Source organism: Colobus angolensis, unplaced genomic scaffold (genome assembly GCF_000951035.1).
Source record: "Colobus angolensis palliatus isolate OR3802 unplaced genomic scaffold, Cang.pa_1.0 Scaffold32, whole genome shotgun sequence".
NCBI lineage: Eukaryota > Metazoa > Chordata > Mammalia > Primates > Cercopithecidae > Colobus > Colobus angolensis.
In genome coordinates, this window is record NW_012116488.1 from 5,656,797 (window position 1) to 5,676,771 (window position 19,975).

General features: G+C 43.1%; 1 protein-coding gene across 1 annotated transcript; it reads right to left on the bottom strand.

The window, feature by feature from the left end:
* Nucleotides 1-444: 444 nt before the first annotated feature.
* Nucleotides 445-18,521, bottom strand: YY1 (YY1 transcription factor; the record flags this gene model as incomplete). The annotated part of the gene is made up of 4 exons (XM_011951480.1): nucleotides 445-2,230; nucleotides 3,028-3,186; nucleotides 4,933-4,993; nucleotides 18,349-18,521. Coding segments are annotated over 4 exons (576 nt in total), but the record flags the coding sequence as incomplete, so codon positions are not given.
* Between the last annotated feature and the right edge of the window lie 1,454 nt (nucleotides 18,522-19,975).

A 19,975-nucleotide genomic window follows, 5' to 3' on the forward strand; every position in this document is an offset into this window, starting at 1 on the left:
CAAAGAACTACACGTTCTCATCCGAGCCCTCGGCACTGAAGACCTCCACCATGGGCTGACCTCTCTCCTGACTGCCAGATACAGCAAAGCCTGGCTTACCCAGACAACAGCTGGGGTCTTCTGCTTAACTGAGTTCCATCAAACTACCCAAGGGGTAACAGATCTGGATAACTTTTTAAAGGGTCTCAAGTTAAATGTTTCATTCATGATTCACAAAAGGCACTTCAAAATTCCAGAGCCACAGGGTCACTGTTATTAGGTCTCCAGTCCTCCTGTATGGGACCGATGGAGAAGCTCTAAGACATCAGGCTGTGTGTTTCACCTGATGGAGTCCCTGGCCGTTTGTAAATAAATCTCAGATATTAGCTAGTTTGTCATTTATCTTGCAGTCAAGCATACACAAAACAGAAAGACACAGTATGTTTGCACTTTGAATAAATGAGATTTTGCTGTATCATGGCAGTTTATAAAATATTCTCAAGTCTGTTATTTGACCGTAAGATCCAACATTGTAATTGTACATTTAAGAGGTTACAATGTGAGAGGTACTCATTGAGCACAATTTTCTAATAATCTAATCACCTTGCTGATTTGTACCCAGTGTCCATTTAGAAACATGAAATTACGCTACTGGTACTCAATTGCCACATTGCTAGTATTTAATAAGGACTCCACCAGATGGAGGAACAAGGGCTCTCAAACCAAATAACCAGCGACCACAAGCATTTCCTGTCAGACAAGCCAAGGCCCTGCTAGAGCTGCCTCTGAAGGCAGCAGGGTGATGGACAGGCCTGGTCTTCCCTCCGTGTGCCCCACTGCCAGGTGGCACCTTACCTTGCGCAGGCGCTCAGGCTGCGCAGTGGTAGATGCTTCACTCACACTTGCCGGGGGCTAAAATCACAGCCTATGACCAACCTGGCCTGGGGTGTTCTGAGGTAGTTCCTGAACTCGGGATGCCTGTTACCTACTCTCCTTCAGATGTCAGGACATGTAGGAAGTATTAAAATATCCATGCATCGCTTTCATCAATAATCACTGTAATTGAGTGCAAAATAAAGGAAACTTGAGTTGCTTTATTTAGCTTCCAATTTCTGGGAGGCTCAAGAATTATAAGTATTCTGGACAACAAAAGAAAATAAGACTGTGCTTACAGATCTTGTTCTGCCATATTCTTGCTTTAGGATTGCTATTTTATTGTTGCCCTTTCTGTTACATGGGATGTACACATCAGGTGTTAAAAGGTACAATACATTCTACAACTGAGCACCACTTTCTGTAACTGAACAGGCAAAGAAATTACACTGAACATCAGCATCTGGCAGTATTTTTTGGAAAAAAAAAAAGTGACTAAAATGGGTTTAAATTGATTAACACTATTAAATCACGTCTAATATTTGATACTACATGATTCAATACAGCTATACGATACAATTATACGAAATGTGTTAACATCAAAGAATACAACCAAAATTAAGATAGCAAACAAAACCTATATAACTTTTTTTTTTTACAGGAAAATACTTTTGAAGTATGCATGTAACTGCCCATTCTTTTAAAGAAAATCTACTGCAAGCAAAGTTATCAACCTCCAGAAAAATCACACATAGCATTACTAAGCATATCCCCAAAAAAGTGTACAATATGCACACTTGGAAAATACAAAATTAAAAAAATTGTAAGCAACAGGTGAGCTTCATATTTATAAGAATGTGAAAAGAAGTCCCATTTTTAGCACTGTTGTATAAAGAATTGTCTTTTGATGCGAAGTTCATGAATTGTCCTCCTGTTGGGACCACACTTTACAAAAACACTGTGTTTTTGAAACGAGATTACAGAGCAAGATAGAGCATCTTAGCAATGTCATCTTAGTAAAGTTTTTTTTTTTTTTTTTAATTTTTACTACTTTATCAAAACATGTCCCTTAGGTGTGTAGGGTTCATTTTTAAAATTCTTCCTAGAAATAATATACAAAGGAGAGGCATATTTATTCCCAATCACACTTCTGGAAGATGCTTCCCGTGGTCGAGAAGGGTCTTCTCTCTTCTTTTCACTGGTTGTTTTTGGCCTTAGCATGTGTTAAGATGTGAGATTTCAGGTTAGTTGACTGAGCAAACTTCTTATTACAACCATCGAAGGGGCACACATAGGGCCTGTCTCCGGTATGGATTCGCACATGTGTGCGCAAATTGAAGTCCAGTGAAAAGCGTTTCCCACAGCCTTCGAACGTGCACTGTCGAGGAAAGACCAGAGATCAACCCACTCAGCAACGCTGACCAGACCCTGGGAGTCAGTAGCTCACTGCTTTGCTAGAGAACAGCCTATTTATTTTACCAAACACTTTTCATTCCTGCCCTGGGTGAACTTTGTAGATATATTCTAGAATCAGCAGGCAGGTTGGACAACCCCGAAAACCCAAGGATAGCCCTCATGAACTGTTTAAAACACTTGGCAAAATGGCAAATCTTCCTAAATGCAGGCTAGAGTCCTACTGCTGCTGTAAACATTTGCAACAGTAAAATACAAATGATTAAGGGTTCTGGTGTCAGTTGTCAAAAAAGAACCATGTTAGATTTACTAACTGCACTGCTAGTTCTTTCATTTATTTATGGGCTAAAAACAAGACAAAATATTACCTATACTGACACTCATACAACAAAATTTTAGAAACTTTATCAATTAGTAATTATACTATTAACTACCAAAAATAAATTACTTCAATCCTGTAATGAATGAAGTAGAAATTGAGTTTTAGGTGTGGTCCTGATCAATCCTGTTCTCCTCCTGCCATAAAGTGTACTCCATCAACACCAATACATTCTGTACCCAGCACCACAGAGGTTATAGACAAGGAAGTCCAGATCCCCGGCAACCCTTCCAAGCGACTCCCCAGGAGTTTTGTTTCTCACTAAGGAGTAATAAGACCCCGAATCTCTGGGCTGGCACCTCCTGCCTCATCACCACACCATCCTACACTTGCAGTGTTCAGACAGGCAAGGCAGTGTGGGGAAGAGAGGGAACTGGCTCTACCTGAAAGGGCTTCTCTCCAGTATGAACCAGTTGGTGTCGTTTTAGTTTTGAACTCTCAACAAAAGCTTTGCCACATTCTGCACAGACGTGGACTCTGGGACCGTGGGTGTGCAGATGTTTTCTCATGGCCGAGTTATCCCTGAACATCTTTGTGCAGCCCTTAAAACAGAGAAAGCAGCTTAGAGGTTCACATTGCAAACTGTTAGAAAGGATTCAACCATTTAACAGCCTTTACTGATGTATTAAAACAAAACCACCTCCCCAACCTCCCATTTTAATTTTACTTAGTATTACGGTAGAACATTAATATCATTTAAGACAAAAAACAGACAGCTGAAAAAGTCATCATTTAATGCAAACCCTAGTTTTACAGATGAGGAAACTGAGGCTTAGAGATGTCTTTAAGTAGACTTGCCCAAGGTCACACTACTAGTAGTAGCCAAACTGGGAATAGAACCCAACACCCTGGCTTCCAGCTATACCACAGCCGCCTCACCCGACTATGTCCCCCAAAATGAAGTAACAGAAGCACTGCTAAGCAAATGGAGTTAAAATGACGGTAGTCCACCACTACCTTTGGTGGCCCCATATTCTGTGCTGCAACAATGGACTGTCATTCTCCATCGCCTACTGTTCCCTCTTCTCTCTTTGCCTCTTTCCCCTTCTTGACAGAGAAAGAAGCAAGAGGGTCTCCAAGGAATGGCAACTACAGAAGAAATTTATTTTGTGAGACACTAGGAAAAGGAAGAAGCAGGCAAATTGATACCGGTGCAGGGCGGGAAAGGCAGATGGATGTGTGGCGCTCAAGAAGCATGTCCTTAACAATTTCTTCTGCAGTTGTTGCCCAGTAATGGAGTGAATGGGGAAATGATAAGACAGCATGACAGAAGGACAGCACAAGTCACTAGACAGCTCACAGGCAGAAGGGAGAGGGAAGCCACAGTTTTTCCGCCTTGACCCCTAGGTTGAATTTCCATTTAGGAAATGGAAATTTTAAAAATTTAACTGGTACACAATGTATACATGCATTGAAACATCACATGGTACCCCATAAACATGTACAAGTATTATGTGTCCATTATAAAGAAAACTTTAAGAAGTATACAGAGAAGCTAAAGGGATGGCAGGCACTTCCGGCCTAACTGTTTTCAAATGCTTGTTATTTTGGCCCTGATGGTGATAGGTTTACATTTCAAATCGCCACATTAAGAACGCTGACAAACAACAGGAAAGACTTGCTAGTGCACAGTCATTACAGGGACGAGACTATGAAACTAAATGTAGCCTGCTCCAATTCTTCATTTTTAACATTCTTTATTCCACTCAATCTCTCCTACTTTGTTCTCTGTACCTATGTGATACTTGATTTTTCTGTTAGTCTTATATCCAATTAAGTTTGAAAACAGCCCCCAACAAATACCTCGAAAGTACTTTTCAGGTTATCCTTTTATTTTAAAGACTAACTACATTTGAAAACAATTAAGTGCCTCTCTAATAACACAAAATTATTATTAAGTCTTTATTTGGCTTATTTTAGCAACATCCAAAATAATTTCCAAATTTCAGTTACAAGCCTACATTCCCATAAAGGTCAATGGGTGAGACACAACCCAGGATCTTAAGACTGACTTGTTAATATAATCCAAAAAGAAATGAAATGCTAACAGTAGAGTCAACACAGTAATCAAGCATCGGCTCCCTGCAGTCATCCCATTTAACAGTATTTAAATTTAAGTGGGCTTTACTAAATAATAAAACTTCCATCTCTTGGATTTAGAAACCAAAGATTCTAATTTCTTGCTTCATTTAAATTATCAAAAGCAGAAACAGAAGTGCAAATTTCTTATAAACTCTCTAAAACTTCATCAGCAGTTTAATGAACACTCTCCCCCTAGCATTACTTACTTTATGAGGGCAAGCTATTGTTCTTGGAGCATCATCTTCTTTAATTTTTCTTGGCTTCATTCTTATCAAAAGAAAAAGAGAGACAGACAGATTTGTAGGAGTGGGTAGACTCAACTGGCATAAATCATATAGTCCCTAAAATGCTTTCCTTATAGGTGCCCAAACTAAAATGATACATTTTCATGAAGGAGAAAGAATGAGACAACTCGCATTCACTAAGTACCAAAGACTGTGAAGCACTCTTCCCATCTTACAGATAAGGATGCTGAGGCTCAGAAACATCGAGTTGCTGCCTACATTCTCATAGCTAATAAGCTGGTGTAGCTTAGAATGGCACTATGATCTGTGTGATTCACATACCTGTTCTTAACCCCAAACCCTTTTAAAAAACACAAAAAATCAACTCAGACAATCACAGATGAATCTCCTCATGAGAGGCAAGGGAAGATATCCAAAAGCAGCTGCTGCAATGATGAAGTGCCTTATGAAAAAGGAGCTGTGAACACAGGAATGTCCTAAAATATCCATCTCTATACACAAAATGGGTCCAATTAGTACTGACACAAATGATCTTTAAAATGTATCATTTTAAAGGGTACAGAAGAGTCCTTTTAAATCAAGATTTATAGACATTAAATATCAAATATCTCTGGAAGGACACACAACAAACCATTAGCACCAGTTACTTTGGGGAAAGAGTTCCTAGGGCCTGGTGGACAGATGGGAACACCACATACTCTCATACTGTTACCCTGCTTCTGGATGGGGGCTTGGAAGTTCTCGTTTGTACCAAGTGTCCTGGTAATGTGGTAACCGTCTGGCAGAGCCCTATGTGAAATTACTATCCAGAGAGCCTCTTGGTTTGGTAACTTACCTACCTGCTTTTGCCACTGAATCAAGCTTAGGATTTTTGTCAAAACTTTCTCTCCAAATATTCCCTATAGATCTGTTCGTGGTAGGGGGGGTAAGAAATTAAGGGTTCCTAAAAAAACTAGAAAATAAATTTAAATCTCGGAAACAGATTTTCTTTTTGTCCGTAGCTTTACCCATCTCATACCCCTCCATGATGGTTCATATTTAATGAATACTAAATCAGCCGGGTGTGGTGGCTCACGCCTATAATCCCAGCACTTTGAGAGGCCAAAGTGGGAGAAGTGCTTGAGTCCAGGAGTTCAAGACCAGCCTAGGAAACACAGTAAGACTCTCTACAAAAAAATAAAAAAATTAAGCCTGGGCAACATGGACAAAACCCTGTCTCTATCAAAAACAAATGAACAAACAAACCAACAAAAGAACAAAATCAGCTAGGCATAGTGGTGTGTGTCGATAGTCCCAACCACTTGGGAGGCTAAAGGCAGGAAGATCACTTGAGCCCAGAAGGTCAAGGCTGCAGTAAGCCATGATTGTGCAATTGCATTCCAGCCTAGGTGACAGAATGAGACTCTGTCTTGGATTTAAAATAGCCAAGTGTGGTGGCAGATGCCTGTAATCCCAGCTACTCAGGAAGCTGAGGGAGGAGAACTGCTTAAGCCAGGGAGGCAGAGGTTGCAATGAGCCGAGATCGTGCCATTGCACTCCAGCCTAGGAGGCAAGAATGAAATGCTGTCTCAAAAAAACAAAAACAAAACCTATAAAAAACTAGCTGGGGGCCACTATTCTGACTGAAGTAACTCAGGAATGGAAAATCAAATGGGGTGTGTTCTCAGTTGTAAGTGGGAGCTAAGCTATGAGGATACAAAGACATACAGAGGGATACAATGGACTTTGGGGGCTGAGTGGGGAAAGAAAGGTGTGGGATACAAGACTACATACTGGGTACAGTGTACACTGCTCTGGTGAGGGGTGCACTCAAATCTCAGAATTCACCAATATAGAATTCATCCACGTAACCAAAAACCACTTATACACCAAAAGCTATTGACATTTTTTAAAAAGTCAAAGTTGAAAAAAAAAAAAGCCTACTTAAGTGAATCCTTAAAAGCAAGAGCTAATTTACTACCACTCTTTTGTTACCAAAAAAAAAAAAAAAACTCCTTAAAAAAAATTAATGCTGTGATCTTTTAAGTTTGTGAAGGCCCTAACAATGTCCTTCTTCACTTACAATCTGGGAAAAGGATTACCTGATCTGTAACCTGAACACATGAAATCACTGGTTAAACTTTCCATGCCCTGGAGGAGTATGTGAGGGACAACAGATCTGGTAACTATCACTTATCTCCATGGAGTTGGTTCGAGACTGTACATATTTGCTATTTTAAATTCTACGAGAACATTTTCAATTCAGTGTCCTCCCCTATCCCAACCCTGTAGATATTTGTCCTTTCTTGTAAATGGATTATAGATTGAGCATCCTTCAACATCCAAAATCCAAAATCTGAAACTATCTGAGTGCTAACATGACACACTCATGTGATGGGGTCACAGTCAAAACTTTGTTTCATGTACAGAATTATTTAAAATACTGTATAACAGCCTGGGCAACAAAGCAACACCCTGTCTCTAAAAAAATAAAAAGTTAGCCAGACGTGGTGGCATATGCCTACAGTTCCAGCTACTTGGGAGGCTGAAGAGGTAGAATCCTTTCAGCCCAGGAATTTGAGGCTGCAATCCAACTTCGGTGACAGAACAAGACTCTGTTTCAAAAAAATAAAATAAAAGTATAGAATTGCCTTCAGGCTATGTGTATAAGGTGTAATGAAACATAAATTAATTTCAAGGCCGGGCGCGGTGGCTCAAGCCTGTAATCCCAGCACTTTGGGAGGCCGAGACGGGCGGATCACGAGGTCAGGAGATCGAGACCATCCTGGCTAACATCGTGAAACCCCGTCTCTACTAAAAAAATACAAAAAAACTAGCCGGGCGAGGTGGTGGCGCCTGTAATCCCAGCTACGCGGGAGGCTGAGGCAGGAGAATGGCGTGAACCCGGGAGGCGGAGCTTGCAGTGAGCTGAGATCCGGCCACTGCACTCCAGCCCGGGCGACAGAGCGAGACTCCGTCTCAAAAAAAAAAACATTAATTTCAAATTTCGTGTTTAAACCTGAGTCCTAGCCCTAAGATAACTCATGATGCATATGCAAAACCTCAAAATGCAAAGTGTTACTGTTTCTAAGCATTTTGGATAAAGGTTGCTCAACCTGTAACACCAGTTAGCAAGTATTTCATAAGTGCCTGTTGTAAACAGGACTCTGAACTAGCCTTTCTTATTTTAAATACAAGTAAATCCTGGAGTTTTGGTCTGAGTTCACAAAATCAGGTAGGACAACATTTGGTGCCACTGCGCCACCTTGAGGTTACATCAGTTTGGAAAACAACAGTGATTGATATGAAAGGTTTCTATTCCACTCAAATATTATTTTTTTATTATTGATTGATTAATTGAGACGGAGTCTCGCTCTGTCCCCCAGACTGGAGTGCAATAGGGCGACCTCGGCTTACTGCAAGCTCTGCCTCCCGGGTTCACGTCATTCTCCTGCCTCAGCCTCCCGAGTAGCTGGGACAACAGGTGCCCGCCACCATGACCGGCTAATTTTTTGTGTTTTTAGTAGAGACAAGGTTTTACCGTGTTAGCCAGGATGGTCTTGATCTCCTAACCTCGTGATCTGCCCGCCTTGGCCTCCCAAAGTGCTAGGATTACAGGCGTGAGCCACTGCCGCCCGGCCTATTTTTTTTTTTTTTTTAAGTTTCAATCTTCCCAATTAAGAGTATTTATTCTGTGAAAATTTTTGTTTTGTTTTTATAGAGATCTGGTTTTGCCATATTGCCCAGGCTAGTCTCAAACTCCTGAGCTCAAGCAATCCACCCGCCTAGGACTCCATGGAAACATTCTGTGTTGACTGTGAAGATGGCTACATGACTGTGCTTGTCCAAATTCACAAAACAGTACATACATACCTAAAAGGGAATAGACTTTACCATATGCAAATTAAGTCTTAGCAAATATGGCTTAGTTAAGGGTCCTCTCCCATATATTTCTTTTTCTTTTCTCTTTTTTTTTTGAGATGGAGTTTCACTCTTTCGCCCAGGCTGGAGTGAAGTGGTGCGATCTTGGCTCACTGCAACCTCTGCTTCCTAGGTTCAAGCGATTCTCCTGCCTCAGCCTCTCGAGTAGCTGGAATTACAGGCATGTGCGAGACGGGGTTTCACCATGTTGGCCAGGCTGGTCTGAAACTCTTGACCTCAGGTGATCCACCCACCTCGGCCTCCCAAAGTGCTAGGATTACAGGTGGGAGCCATGGCACCCGGTCCCCCATACATTTTCCTAGAGTTATTCTTAGTAACTTCATTTTTTAAAAGATATTTTATCATGGAAATTTTCAAATATGCCCCCAAAGTAAAGAGAAAAGTCTCAGGTACCATTTACCCAACTCTTCCTTTGTTATTATAAGTGGTATTATTTTTTCTTAAAATGTCATTTTCAAAATGTGTGCTAGTATTTAGAAACATATTTAATTTTAGAATGAGAGTTTAAAATGCATTTGGACAAATACCCTTGGATTTAAGGAGTAAGTGGAAGGTTTAAATGCAGCCACTCTTAAGCTCCTTCACAAATCATCCTCCTTCACACAGAGTGGCAAATGCAGCAGTATACGTTGGTACTTTTTACATTTTATTTGAATGCCAACAATGAAAAAGGTCATTTTCCAAAAATACACTTAGGTTAAAACAGTGTTTCATTTTACAAGTAGAGAGTAAAAATCATATACTACCACTGAGAACATCTTCTCACCCTCCTCGACTATTCAGAAGTAACTAAGATTTAAGTCTACCATTCACCAGCTGAGCACTTTTGAACCCAGAGTCCTTTTGAACCCGGAGACAATGATGACGACAGCATAGACATTATGAATGAGGCAGTATGGAATGTGTGACCTGGAGCTGACTTCTACTAGCTTCATGACCTTGAGCAAACTGTAACTTCTCAGCCTCGGTTTCTTATTCTGTAAAAAGGTATAATGCTACCTACTTAAGAGATGTATGTTAAGCACTTGGGAAATGATAGCTCTTATTACCATTGGCTATGTGTTAAACGGGTCTAGCTAAAAATGAGTTCATTCTTAACCACCCTTTGATAAAGGACTGAGAAACCGGAGAAAGCATGGCACTAGGAAGAACACACCCCTCAACGCAGTACCTGTTACATGGAGGAGTCAGGCACCCAAGGACTCAAGTTTCCTGTCAAATAAAGAGAGAGAATACACTCCTAATGACATGACTGCCCGATGTATAACAGCTCATTCTGGCATATGTGGGAAGAACGTTGTAAAGACTGGACTTCAGAACCCAAACTTCTGGCACAGTATCAGCAGAGTATTGTGTAAACTGAAGTTCTAACCAACAGATCTGCAAATATCCCAGAAAGGGAGATGAAACATTTTTGGATCAGTGACTCTTTAATGAAAATAAGCCTCTTCCATACAAAACAAGGTTAGCTGACTTCCAGACCAGAACCGTCCTCTGATGTGTGCTGTTGGTACAGAAGTTTCTGTGTAATAATACGGCTGCCATTTGCAAGCATGATTCCCCCTTCTTTGTGAAAAGGTAATATTGCCTTAGATAAATAAAGTTTGTTCAATGAATTATCTTTTTTTTTTTTTTTTGAGACGGAGTCACCCAGGCTGGAGTACAGTGGCCGGATCTCAGCTCACTGCAAGCTCCACCTCCCGGGTTTACGCCATTCTCCTGCCTCAGCCTCCCGAGTAGCTGGGACTACAGGCGCCTGCCACCTCACCTGGCTAGTTTTTTCTATTTTTTAGTAGAGATGGGGTTTCACCGTGTTAGCCAGGATGGTCTCGATCTCCTGACCTCGTGATCCGCCTGTCTCGGCCTCCTAAAGTGCTGGGATTACAGGCTTGAGCCACCGCGCCCGGCCTGAATTATCTCTTAAATATTAATATTCATGTGATGATATTGAAGAGTTTTGAGGTATTTTCATTTCCATTATCACATTTTATCTGTATGTTAATACTGTGAAAGTCTCAGGGTAAGCAGTGAACAACAACAAAAAAACCCAGTTTGGGATTGGCCTAACCATTCTCTTTTAATCTTTCTAGACCAAAGGTTTTCAAAGGTCTAACTTTATTTAGTGAAATACATACAAAGGTGGTCACTTCACAGGAAACAGAACTCACTGGACCCCACTCACTGACCACTTTTCGAAATACTTACTGAACAGACATTTCGGGAAAAAAAGTCATCCACAGCCTGTCCACCTTCCCAATGTCAGATTTTCCAATTAAAGTCATTATTGCTTATATTTTGCCCACGTGCATATGTAACTGATTTACTAGGCAGTCTAGGTTGAGTGTGGCATGAGCCTGAAATACTCTTTGGACAGTTTCAAGTCCAGTCCAGCACGCCATCACCCCAGTGCACAGAAGAGACAGAAAAGCAGCTTACATTCTACCTTAAGCCAACAGCTGCAGCTCTAATGCCACTTTGTGAGTGCAGGAGGCGAAGACTGGAGGCCAGCAGGACAAGTACTATGGGCCGTAATTAGCGAAGATGTGGTCTGGTCCCCAAGAGTTTGTTAAAACTCTTGGTGCCTCTGTATCTTCTGCTTTCAGAGTCCCCAGCATCAATTCCTGAGCCTCCAGAAAATCCCACTCAACTGTTACACACATCCTCAAAATGTGAAGATCTAACAAAAGAGGGCACCTAGGTGCAAACAGTTCTCACCAACACAACTGTGCAAATACAGAGATTTGTTTAGATGAACATGAGCTTCAAGAGCTACTATGTAGAGGCCGGGTGCTGTGGCTCATGCCTGTAATCCCAGCACTTTGGGAGGCCAAGGTGGGTAGATCACGAGGTCAAGAGATAGAGATCATCCTGGCCAACATGGTGAAACCCTGTCTCTACTAAAAATACAAAAATTAGTCGGGTGTGGTGGCATGCGCCTGTTAGTCCCAGCTATTTGGGAGGCTGAGGCAGGAGAACAGTTTGAATCCAGGAGGTAGAGAGGTTGCAGTGAGTCGAGATTGTACCACTTGCACTCCAGTCTGGCGACAGAGCAAGACTCCATTTCAAAAAAAAAAAAAAAGAGCTACTATGTAGAATATGGATGAGAGGGAGCCCAACCCTTGACCCACCTCACAGGGCCCAAACTCTGTAACTTTACTTTTTACACTGTCAAGACGAGCAAGATTTCATTCTCTTCTATACAAAAATGAAATCTTTTAACAGGTTAATAAAAGAAATCATATTGTGATTATGCAAATATTAAAACAGTGTGCTAGGATTGCACTTAATGCTCTACAAGTAGAACATAGGAGCTGCAAGGACAGAATCTTCCCAGAGTCAGGTCAAAGGAGCTCTCTCTTTCAATACTGTCAAAATTAGGCCCTATTTTTTAGGCTATGGCTTCTTTGCCCTACCCCCTCACCCCTTTTCATGGAGTTTCCAATTGCCTTTTCTTTTTCAGAAGACCCTTTTCCATACTACCAAGCTTCTTACTCACTCTACCCACTACTGAATGAAACTGACTTTTCCTTAAGAAATTCTTACAGCCAGCCAACTTTCTCTTCTAAATGGAATACACTTTCTAGCCTGCTGCACAGCTGTCCTCTTGGTTGTTGTGCACTAGGAAATCTTCCTTCTGATGTTCATCCTCATTTTGCTGTATTATATCTTCAACTTACCTCCTCAGAAAGGGTACATGCAACATAAATCCTTGGGTCTCTAAAATTGTCATCTCTTGTTCTTGTATTTGACTTGATAGCTTTGCTGGATCAAGAACTCTATGATGTTTACAGTAATTTTTCCTCTCAAAGCCTTGTTTTATTGTCTCTAATTATCCTCTGCTACTGAAGAAAAGTCTCATTCAGGTCTATTATTCTTTCTAGTCGATGGCCTATCTCACTGAAACTTTTAGGTTCTTCAGTGTTGGTGTTTTGGATGGCTAGCTGGTACCTGGGTGCCAGTCTCTGTGGGTGGTCCCCTTCTTTTTTTTTTTTGAGACGGAGTCTCGCTCTGTCGCCCAGGCTGGAGTGCAGTGGCCGTATCTCAGCTCACTGCAAGCTCCGCCTCCCGGGTTTACGCCATTCTTCTGCCACAGCCTCCCGGGCAGCTGGGACTACAGGCGCCCGCCACCTCACCCGGCTAGTTTTTTGTATTTTTAAGTAGAGACGGGGTTTCACCATGTTAGCCAGGATGGCCTCGATCTCCTGACCTCGTGATCCGCCCGTCTCGGCCTCCCAAAGTGCTGGGATTACAGGCTTGAGCCACCGCGCCTGGCCGGTGGTTCCCTTCTTAAGGAGTTGGTCTAAGGTAGCCATGTTACCTTCCCCACAGTAACATGTGTCCCTGGATTTTCTGTTCAGAAGACTGGGGACAAACTTTTAGATCAGCTGCTCCAACGCTCCAAGGAGGGTAAGCAGTGCCAAGGGTCACCAACAGCTAATGGCTCACTGCTCACCACACACAGACTCCTTCTCTCTTCAAAACCTTTCCCTCAGCCCTCTGCCCCTCCACGGCAACTCCTTCACAATGTATAACCTACAGGTTTTATTCCCCTCTCTCGTACCTCCTGAGTCTCCTACTTGTCTGAATGATGCTTTTACTCTGCCACTGGGCTCTCTTACCCTCTGACATGGTTTCACTGGGTCCTCACCCAAATCTCAACTTGAATTCTATCTCCCAGGATTCCCACATGTTGTAGGTGGGACCCGGGGGGAGGTAACTGAATCATGGGGACCAGTCTTTCCCATGCTATTCTCATAGACAGTTAAGTCTCACGAGATGAGATGGGTTTATCAGGGGTTTCCACTTTTGCTTCTTCCTCATTTTTCTCATCACCACCATGTAAGAAATGCCTTTCGCCACCTGCCAAGATTCTGAGGCCTCTCCAGCCATGTGGAAAGAGGAGAATCACAATTGTAATTTAAAGCTTCAAAAGGCCAGGCGTGGTGGCTCACACCTGTAATCCCAGCCCTTTGGGAAGCCGAGGCAGATGGATCACGAGGTTAGGAGTTCAAGACCAGCCTGGCCAAGATGGCGAAACCTCATCTCTACTAAAAATACAAAAATTAGCCGGGTGCGGTGGCAGTGCCTGTAATCCCAGCTACTTTGGAGGCTGAGGCATGAGATCACTTGAACCCGGGCGGTAGAGGTTGCAGTGAGCCGAGATCATACCACTGGCACTCCAGCCTGGGTGACAAGAGTGAGACTCCATCTCAAAAAAAAAAAAAGCTTCAGGGTTCTCGTTTGGAGCTCAGAGTCATCAGTATTTGGTTTGAGATGCTGTTAATAATAAAACATCCATGTTGGACTTGAGGTGGTTTTCAGGAAGTAAGCTGGGGCTAGAGTCATCTAATGAGCAGTGGCTAAAAGCATGAAAATGGTAAGCATGCTCTTACTCCTCCCCCACGCGCCCCAAGCACACAATCTGTTTCTAAATCTTTTCCATTATCTTTTGTAGTTTCTTTCCTTCCTTCCTTCCCCCTTCCTCTTTTTTTTTTTTTTTTTTTGGAAGGAGTTTCACCCTTGTTGCCCAGGCTGGAGTGCGATGGCGTGGTCTCGGCTCACAACCTCCGCCTCCTCGGTTCAAGTGATTCTCCTGCCTCAGCCTCCCTAGTAGCTGGGATTACAGGCGCCTGCCATCAAGCCCAGCTAAGTTTTTGTATTTTCAGTAGAGACAGGGTTTCACTATATTGGCCAGGCTGGTCTCGAGAGCCTGACGTCAGGCGATCCACCCACCTCAGCCTCCCAAAGTGCTGGGATTACAGGTGTGAGCCACCGTGCCTGGCTCAGTTTCTTTCTTTATTAGAGACAATTTTGCTCTGTCACCCAAGCTGGAGTGCAGTGGCATGAGCTCACTGCAGCCGTGATCTCCTAGGTTCAAATGATCCTCCCACTCAGCCTCCCAAGTAGCTAGCTGCACATCACCAAACCGAGCTTTTAGAGATGGAGTCTCGTCATTTTGCCCAGGCTGGTCTCAAATTCCTGACCTCAAGCGATCCCACCTCAGCTTCCCAAAATGTTGACGCCACAGGCTTGAGCCACAGAGCCCAGCTGGTCTCTTGTAATTTCTATCACATTTATTCCTTTGTTATCTGACTGCCACAATTCTAACTCAGGCCTTCATTAACTCTTGTTCAACTGACCTCTCTCATTTCCTGTGCCTGTATGAATCTAGCCTGCACAGACAGATGCAAAGGACTTCTCCCAAGTTAAAGCTCTACTCACACAGCTCCTTCTCCCTAGCTCAAAGTCTGCAGTAGCTGCCCACTGCATATGAGAAATGTCTGCACAGCTTGGCCCAGGATTCATCGACCTTAATGATCTGGTTCCAGTTTATCTCAACTCCAATCATTTCCCCGAAAGAGCCCTAATTCTCAGGAAACCTTCCATCTCTATCAAAACTCTAGGGCCAGCTGGGTGTAGTGGCTTACTTGAGGTCAGGAGTTTGAGACCAGCCTGGCCAACATGGTGAAACCCCACCTCTATTAAAAATACAAAAAGTAGCCAGGCATGGTGGCGTGTACCTGTAGTCCCAGCTACTTGGGAGGCTGAGGCAGGAGAATCGCTTGAACCCAGGAGGCGGAGGTTGCAGTGAGCTGAGATCACACCACTGCACTCCAGCCTGGGGGACGAGTGAAAATCCGTCTCAAAAAACAGAACAAACAAAAACTCTACGGCCATGTGCAGTGGCTCACACCTGTAATCCCAACAATTTGAGAGACTGAGGCAGGAGGATCACTTGAGGCCAGGAGCTTGAGGCCAGCTTGGGCAACATAGTGAGACCTCATCTCTACCAAAAAATAAAACAAAAAAATTAAGAATTAGCCAAGCATGGTGGCACACACCTGTAGTTCCAGCTACTTGGGAGGTGTGGCAGGAGGATTGCTTGAGGCTGCAGTGAGCTATCATCATACTACTGCACTCCAGCCTGGGCAACATAGTAAGAACCTCTCTCTCCGTTTTTAAAAAACACCAAAAAACTCCTACTTTCTTCAAGGCCCAAATCAAATTCAGATGCCACCCTTCCACATAGTTTTCCTGTTACATCTCCATATGTATCCTCAATAAGTACATAATGAAGAACTGACTAACTAACGTTAATAACATATGACAGGCCAGGCATGGTGGCTTATGCCTGTACTCTCAGCACTTTGGGAGGCCAAGGCAGGTGGACCACTTGAGGTCAGGCGTTTGAGACCAGCCTGGTCAACATGGTGAAACCCCGTCTCTACTAAAAATACAAAAAAATTAGCCGGGCACGGTGGCAGGCGCCTGTAATCCCAACTACTTGGGAGGCTGAGGCAGAACTGCTTGAACCCAGGAGGTGGAGGTTGCAGTGAGCTGAGACCGTGCCAGTGCCCTCTAGCCTGGGCGACAGAGCAAGACTCCTTCTCAAAAGAGAAAAAAAACAGAACACATGACAACATTAAACACTGGCATAATACTTGACTCAATCTGTCCAAAAAACTTCACAGTTGACTAAGAACCCTACAGATTCCATTTTTGTTACTTTTTTTGGGGAAAGGGCAGTTAATATTTACATAACTATATTTGAAGTATGAATGTCAATAAAAACTGGAATGTCATTAACAAAAGGATAGAGTCTTCACTGTTTTAAGTCATGATAAACTAGAAATAATGCATGTATTATAAATTATAGCTATAGTTTCACTGGAGAGAAGAAAGGGTTGAGAACCCCCATGTATCAAATCACAATGGAATTCTTAACGCCCATTTGACAAGTGGGGAAACGAGCTCCAGGAGGCAGGAACTGCCCATCTTGTTTTCAGCAGGGCCAAGAGGGAAGCCAGGACACTGAAGGGTCTCCACCTCTACCACTCTGCTCTCACAAGAAAAAAAAAATGCAACTCACTCTGTTCTTAGAATGTGCAAGATCAAAAGGATTTCTTTCTTCTTGATCCTGCCCTTGCCGAAATTTCCTGAGCTATTCCAGGTTCCATTCAACCTCAGGTATGGAAAGGCATTAGGCTTTCTGCTCCAGAGTTTATTAATTCATTTAATTTAAAAGTTTACATCTTTGTGGGTATTTTCAACTCCTTGTACAAACTGCCAAATAGTACTAGAAAGTAATACAAAAAGTAGGCTTCTATAAGAACCCAACCCACTTTAGGCAAAACAAACACACCCAACCAATGGGTTCAGAGTGTCTCCACTGCTCGCCATGTCCAAGCCATAAATAACTTCATCTCCTCCTGTCATGCCAGCTTAAATTAACATACCAGGAGCTTAACTGATGATAAGACAAATACAAATTTATGAAATCCTTTCCAGTGGTCAGCTGGATGAATCTAGTACAGACCCAGGTCTCCAGCAGCATAGACGAATACAACACACCCAAATTTAAAATGTGTACTACGGGCTGAGCACAGTGGCTCACGCCTGTATCCTAGCACTCTGGGAGGCGGAAGCAGGCAGATCACTTGAGACCAGGAGTTTGAGACAAGACTGGCCAACAGGATGAAACCCTGTCTCTACTAAACATACAAAAATTGGCTGGGCGTGGAGGCACACACCCATAATCCCAGCTACTTGGGAGGCTGAGGCAGGAGAATCACTTGAACCAGGGAGGTAGAGGTTGCAGTGAGCTGAGATCGCACCATTGCACTCCAGCCTGGGCAAGAGAACAAGACTCTTGCCTCAAAAAAATAAAAAATAAGCTGGGCGCGGTGGCTCAAGCCTGTAATCCCAGCACTTTGGGAGGCGGGCGGATCACTTTGGGAGTCGGGCGGATCACAAGGTCAGGAGATCAAGACCATCCTGGCGAACACGGTGAAACCCCGCCTCTACTAAAAATACAAAAAAATTAGCCGGGCGTGGTGGCGGGCGCCTGTAGTCCCAGGTTCTCAGGACGCTGAGGCAGGAGAATGGCGTGAACCCGGCAGGTGGCAGAGCTTGCAGTGAGCCGAGACTGCGCCCACTGCACTCTAGCCTGGGAGACAGAGCGAGACTCTGTCTCAAAAAATAAATAAATAAATAAATAAATAAAAAATAAAATGTGTACAAAGAAGCCATAAGGCAGTGTGGAAGATACCCATTCCAAAACAAATTACGGGCAATTTTATTTACTCACATGCAATGCCTATAAATAAAGGCTATTTGCTTCATCTTACTGCAAGGATCTAAAATGCTGCCACTTACATTAATAGCATAGCTACTGCTAAAACTAAAACTGACTGTTAGAATTGCTTGAACCCAGGAGGCAGAGGTTGCAGTGAGCCGAGATCGCACCACTGCACTCCAGCCTGGGTGACAGAAGGAGGCTCCATCTCAAAAAAACAGAAACAAAAAACAAACAAACAAAACGGACTGCTTTTGTTTTCAGGAATTGCCCTAGAGAAAGAATACAAACCACCATTTTGACTTAGGCACAGGAAAACATAGCCGGCAAGACTCAAGCACTTTCTATAATTAAAAGAAAGTAAAGTTCTTATAACTTACCTAGCAAATTCTGCCAGTTGTTTGGGATCTGAGAGGTCAATGCCAGGTATTCCTCCAGGAGGAAGTTTCTTTCCTGTCATATATTCTGAATAATCAGGAGGTGAGTTCTCGCCAATGATCTGTTCTTCAACCACTGTCTCATGGTCAATATCTTTTTTTTCATCTGAAACACATCATGAGATTGATTATCTTTAGCTGAGTAAATAGATTTTAAAAACTACAAAAACTGCTTTCCCCAGTAACTTCTTAAATGGGTGATTTATAGTCACTAGCTCAATTGTTTTCTTTTTCTTTTTCTTTTTTTAAGGGAATGGGTCTCACTGTCACCCAGCTGGAGTGCAGTGGCCCAATCATCGTCACGGCTCATTCAGCCTCAAACTCCTGGGCTCAAGCAATCCCCACACCTCAGCCTCCTGAGTAGCTGGGACTACAGGCATGTGCCACCACACCCAGCTAATTATTTTTATTTATTGTAGAAACAGGGTCTCAAAATGTTGCCGAGGCTGGTCTGGAACACCTGCACTCAAGCGATCCTCCTGCCTTGGCCTCCTAAAGTCCTGATATTACAGGCATGAGCCACCACACCCAGGCTAGATTTCAGCTTTTTACTCACACCACACACATTTCCTGGCAACTACCAATTCTGTGGTACTGATTCAAATTTAATTTCATAGACCTCTTAGCTAGTCTCTTGCTACCTCTCCAGCCTCCTTCCTCTTCACTCCTCTATTTTGGCCCTTTAGCGCCTCAACTGTATCATGGCCCATCTACCCTAACCTCAAGGTGTTTATTCATGCAATTTCCATTGACTACAATTTGTAATTATAGCTGTGTGGTTTTTGTCAACTTCCCACTAGACTGTAAGTTGCATAAGGACATGGATGTTGGTCAGTTTTGATCCCATGGATTTACAGAGCCTTGTTCAAAATCTGCAGATAGCTGGCCTTCAATAAAAATATGTTCGGCCCAGCGCCAGTGGTTCATGCCTATAATCCCAGCACTTTGGAAGGCTGAGGCGGGTGAATTGCTTGCAGTTAGGAGTTTGAGACCAGCCTGGCTAACACGGCAAAATTCCATCTGCTTAAAAATACAAAAATTAGCCCGGCATGGTGGTACACGCCTGTAATCCCAGCTACTCAGGAGGCCGAGGCAGGAAATTGCCTGAACCAGGAGGCAGAGGTCGCAGTGAACTGAGATAGTGCCAATGCCCTCCAGCCTGGGTGACAGAGTGAAATTCTGTCTCAAAAAACAAAACAAAAAATAAAAATAAACAAGCATATGTTCAAACAAATGTACAACATTTCTACTTGCATGACTTACTATCATCTCAAATCCAAAAGGTTACAAAAAATAGGCCACATGCAGTGGCTCATGCCTGTAATCCCAGCACTCTGGGAGGTCAAGACAGGAGGATCACTTAAGCCCAGAAGTTCCGAGACCAGCCTGGGCAACAAAGGGAGAGACCCTGTCTCCACAAAAAAATTAAAATCAGCCAGGCATGGGGTGCATGCCTGTAGTCCCAGCTACTTGGGAGGCTGAGGCAGGATAATCACTTGAGCCCAAGAAGTTGAGGCTGTAGTGAGCCGTGACCACATCACTGCAACTTCAGTCTAGAGGAAGATTGCCA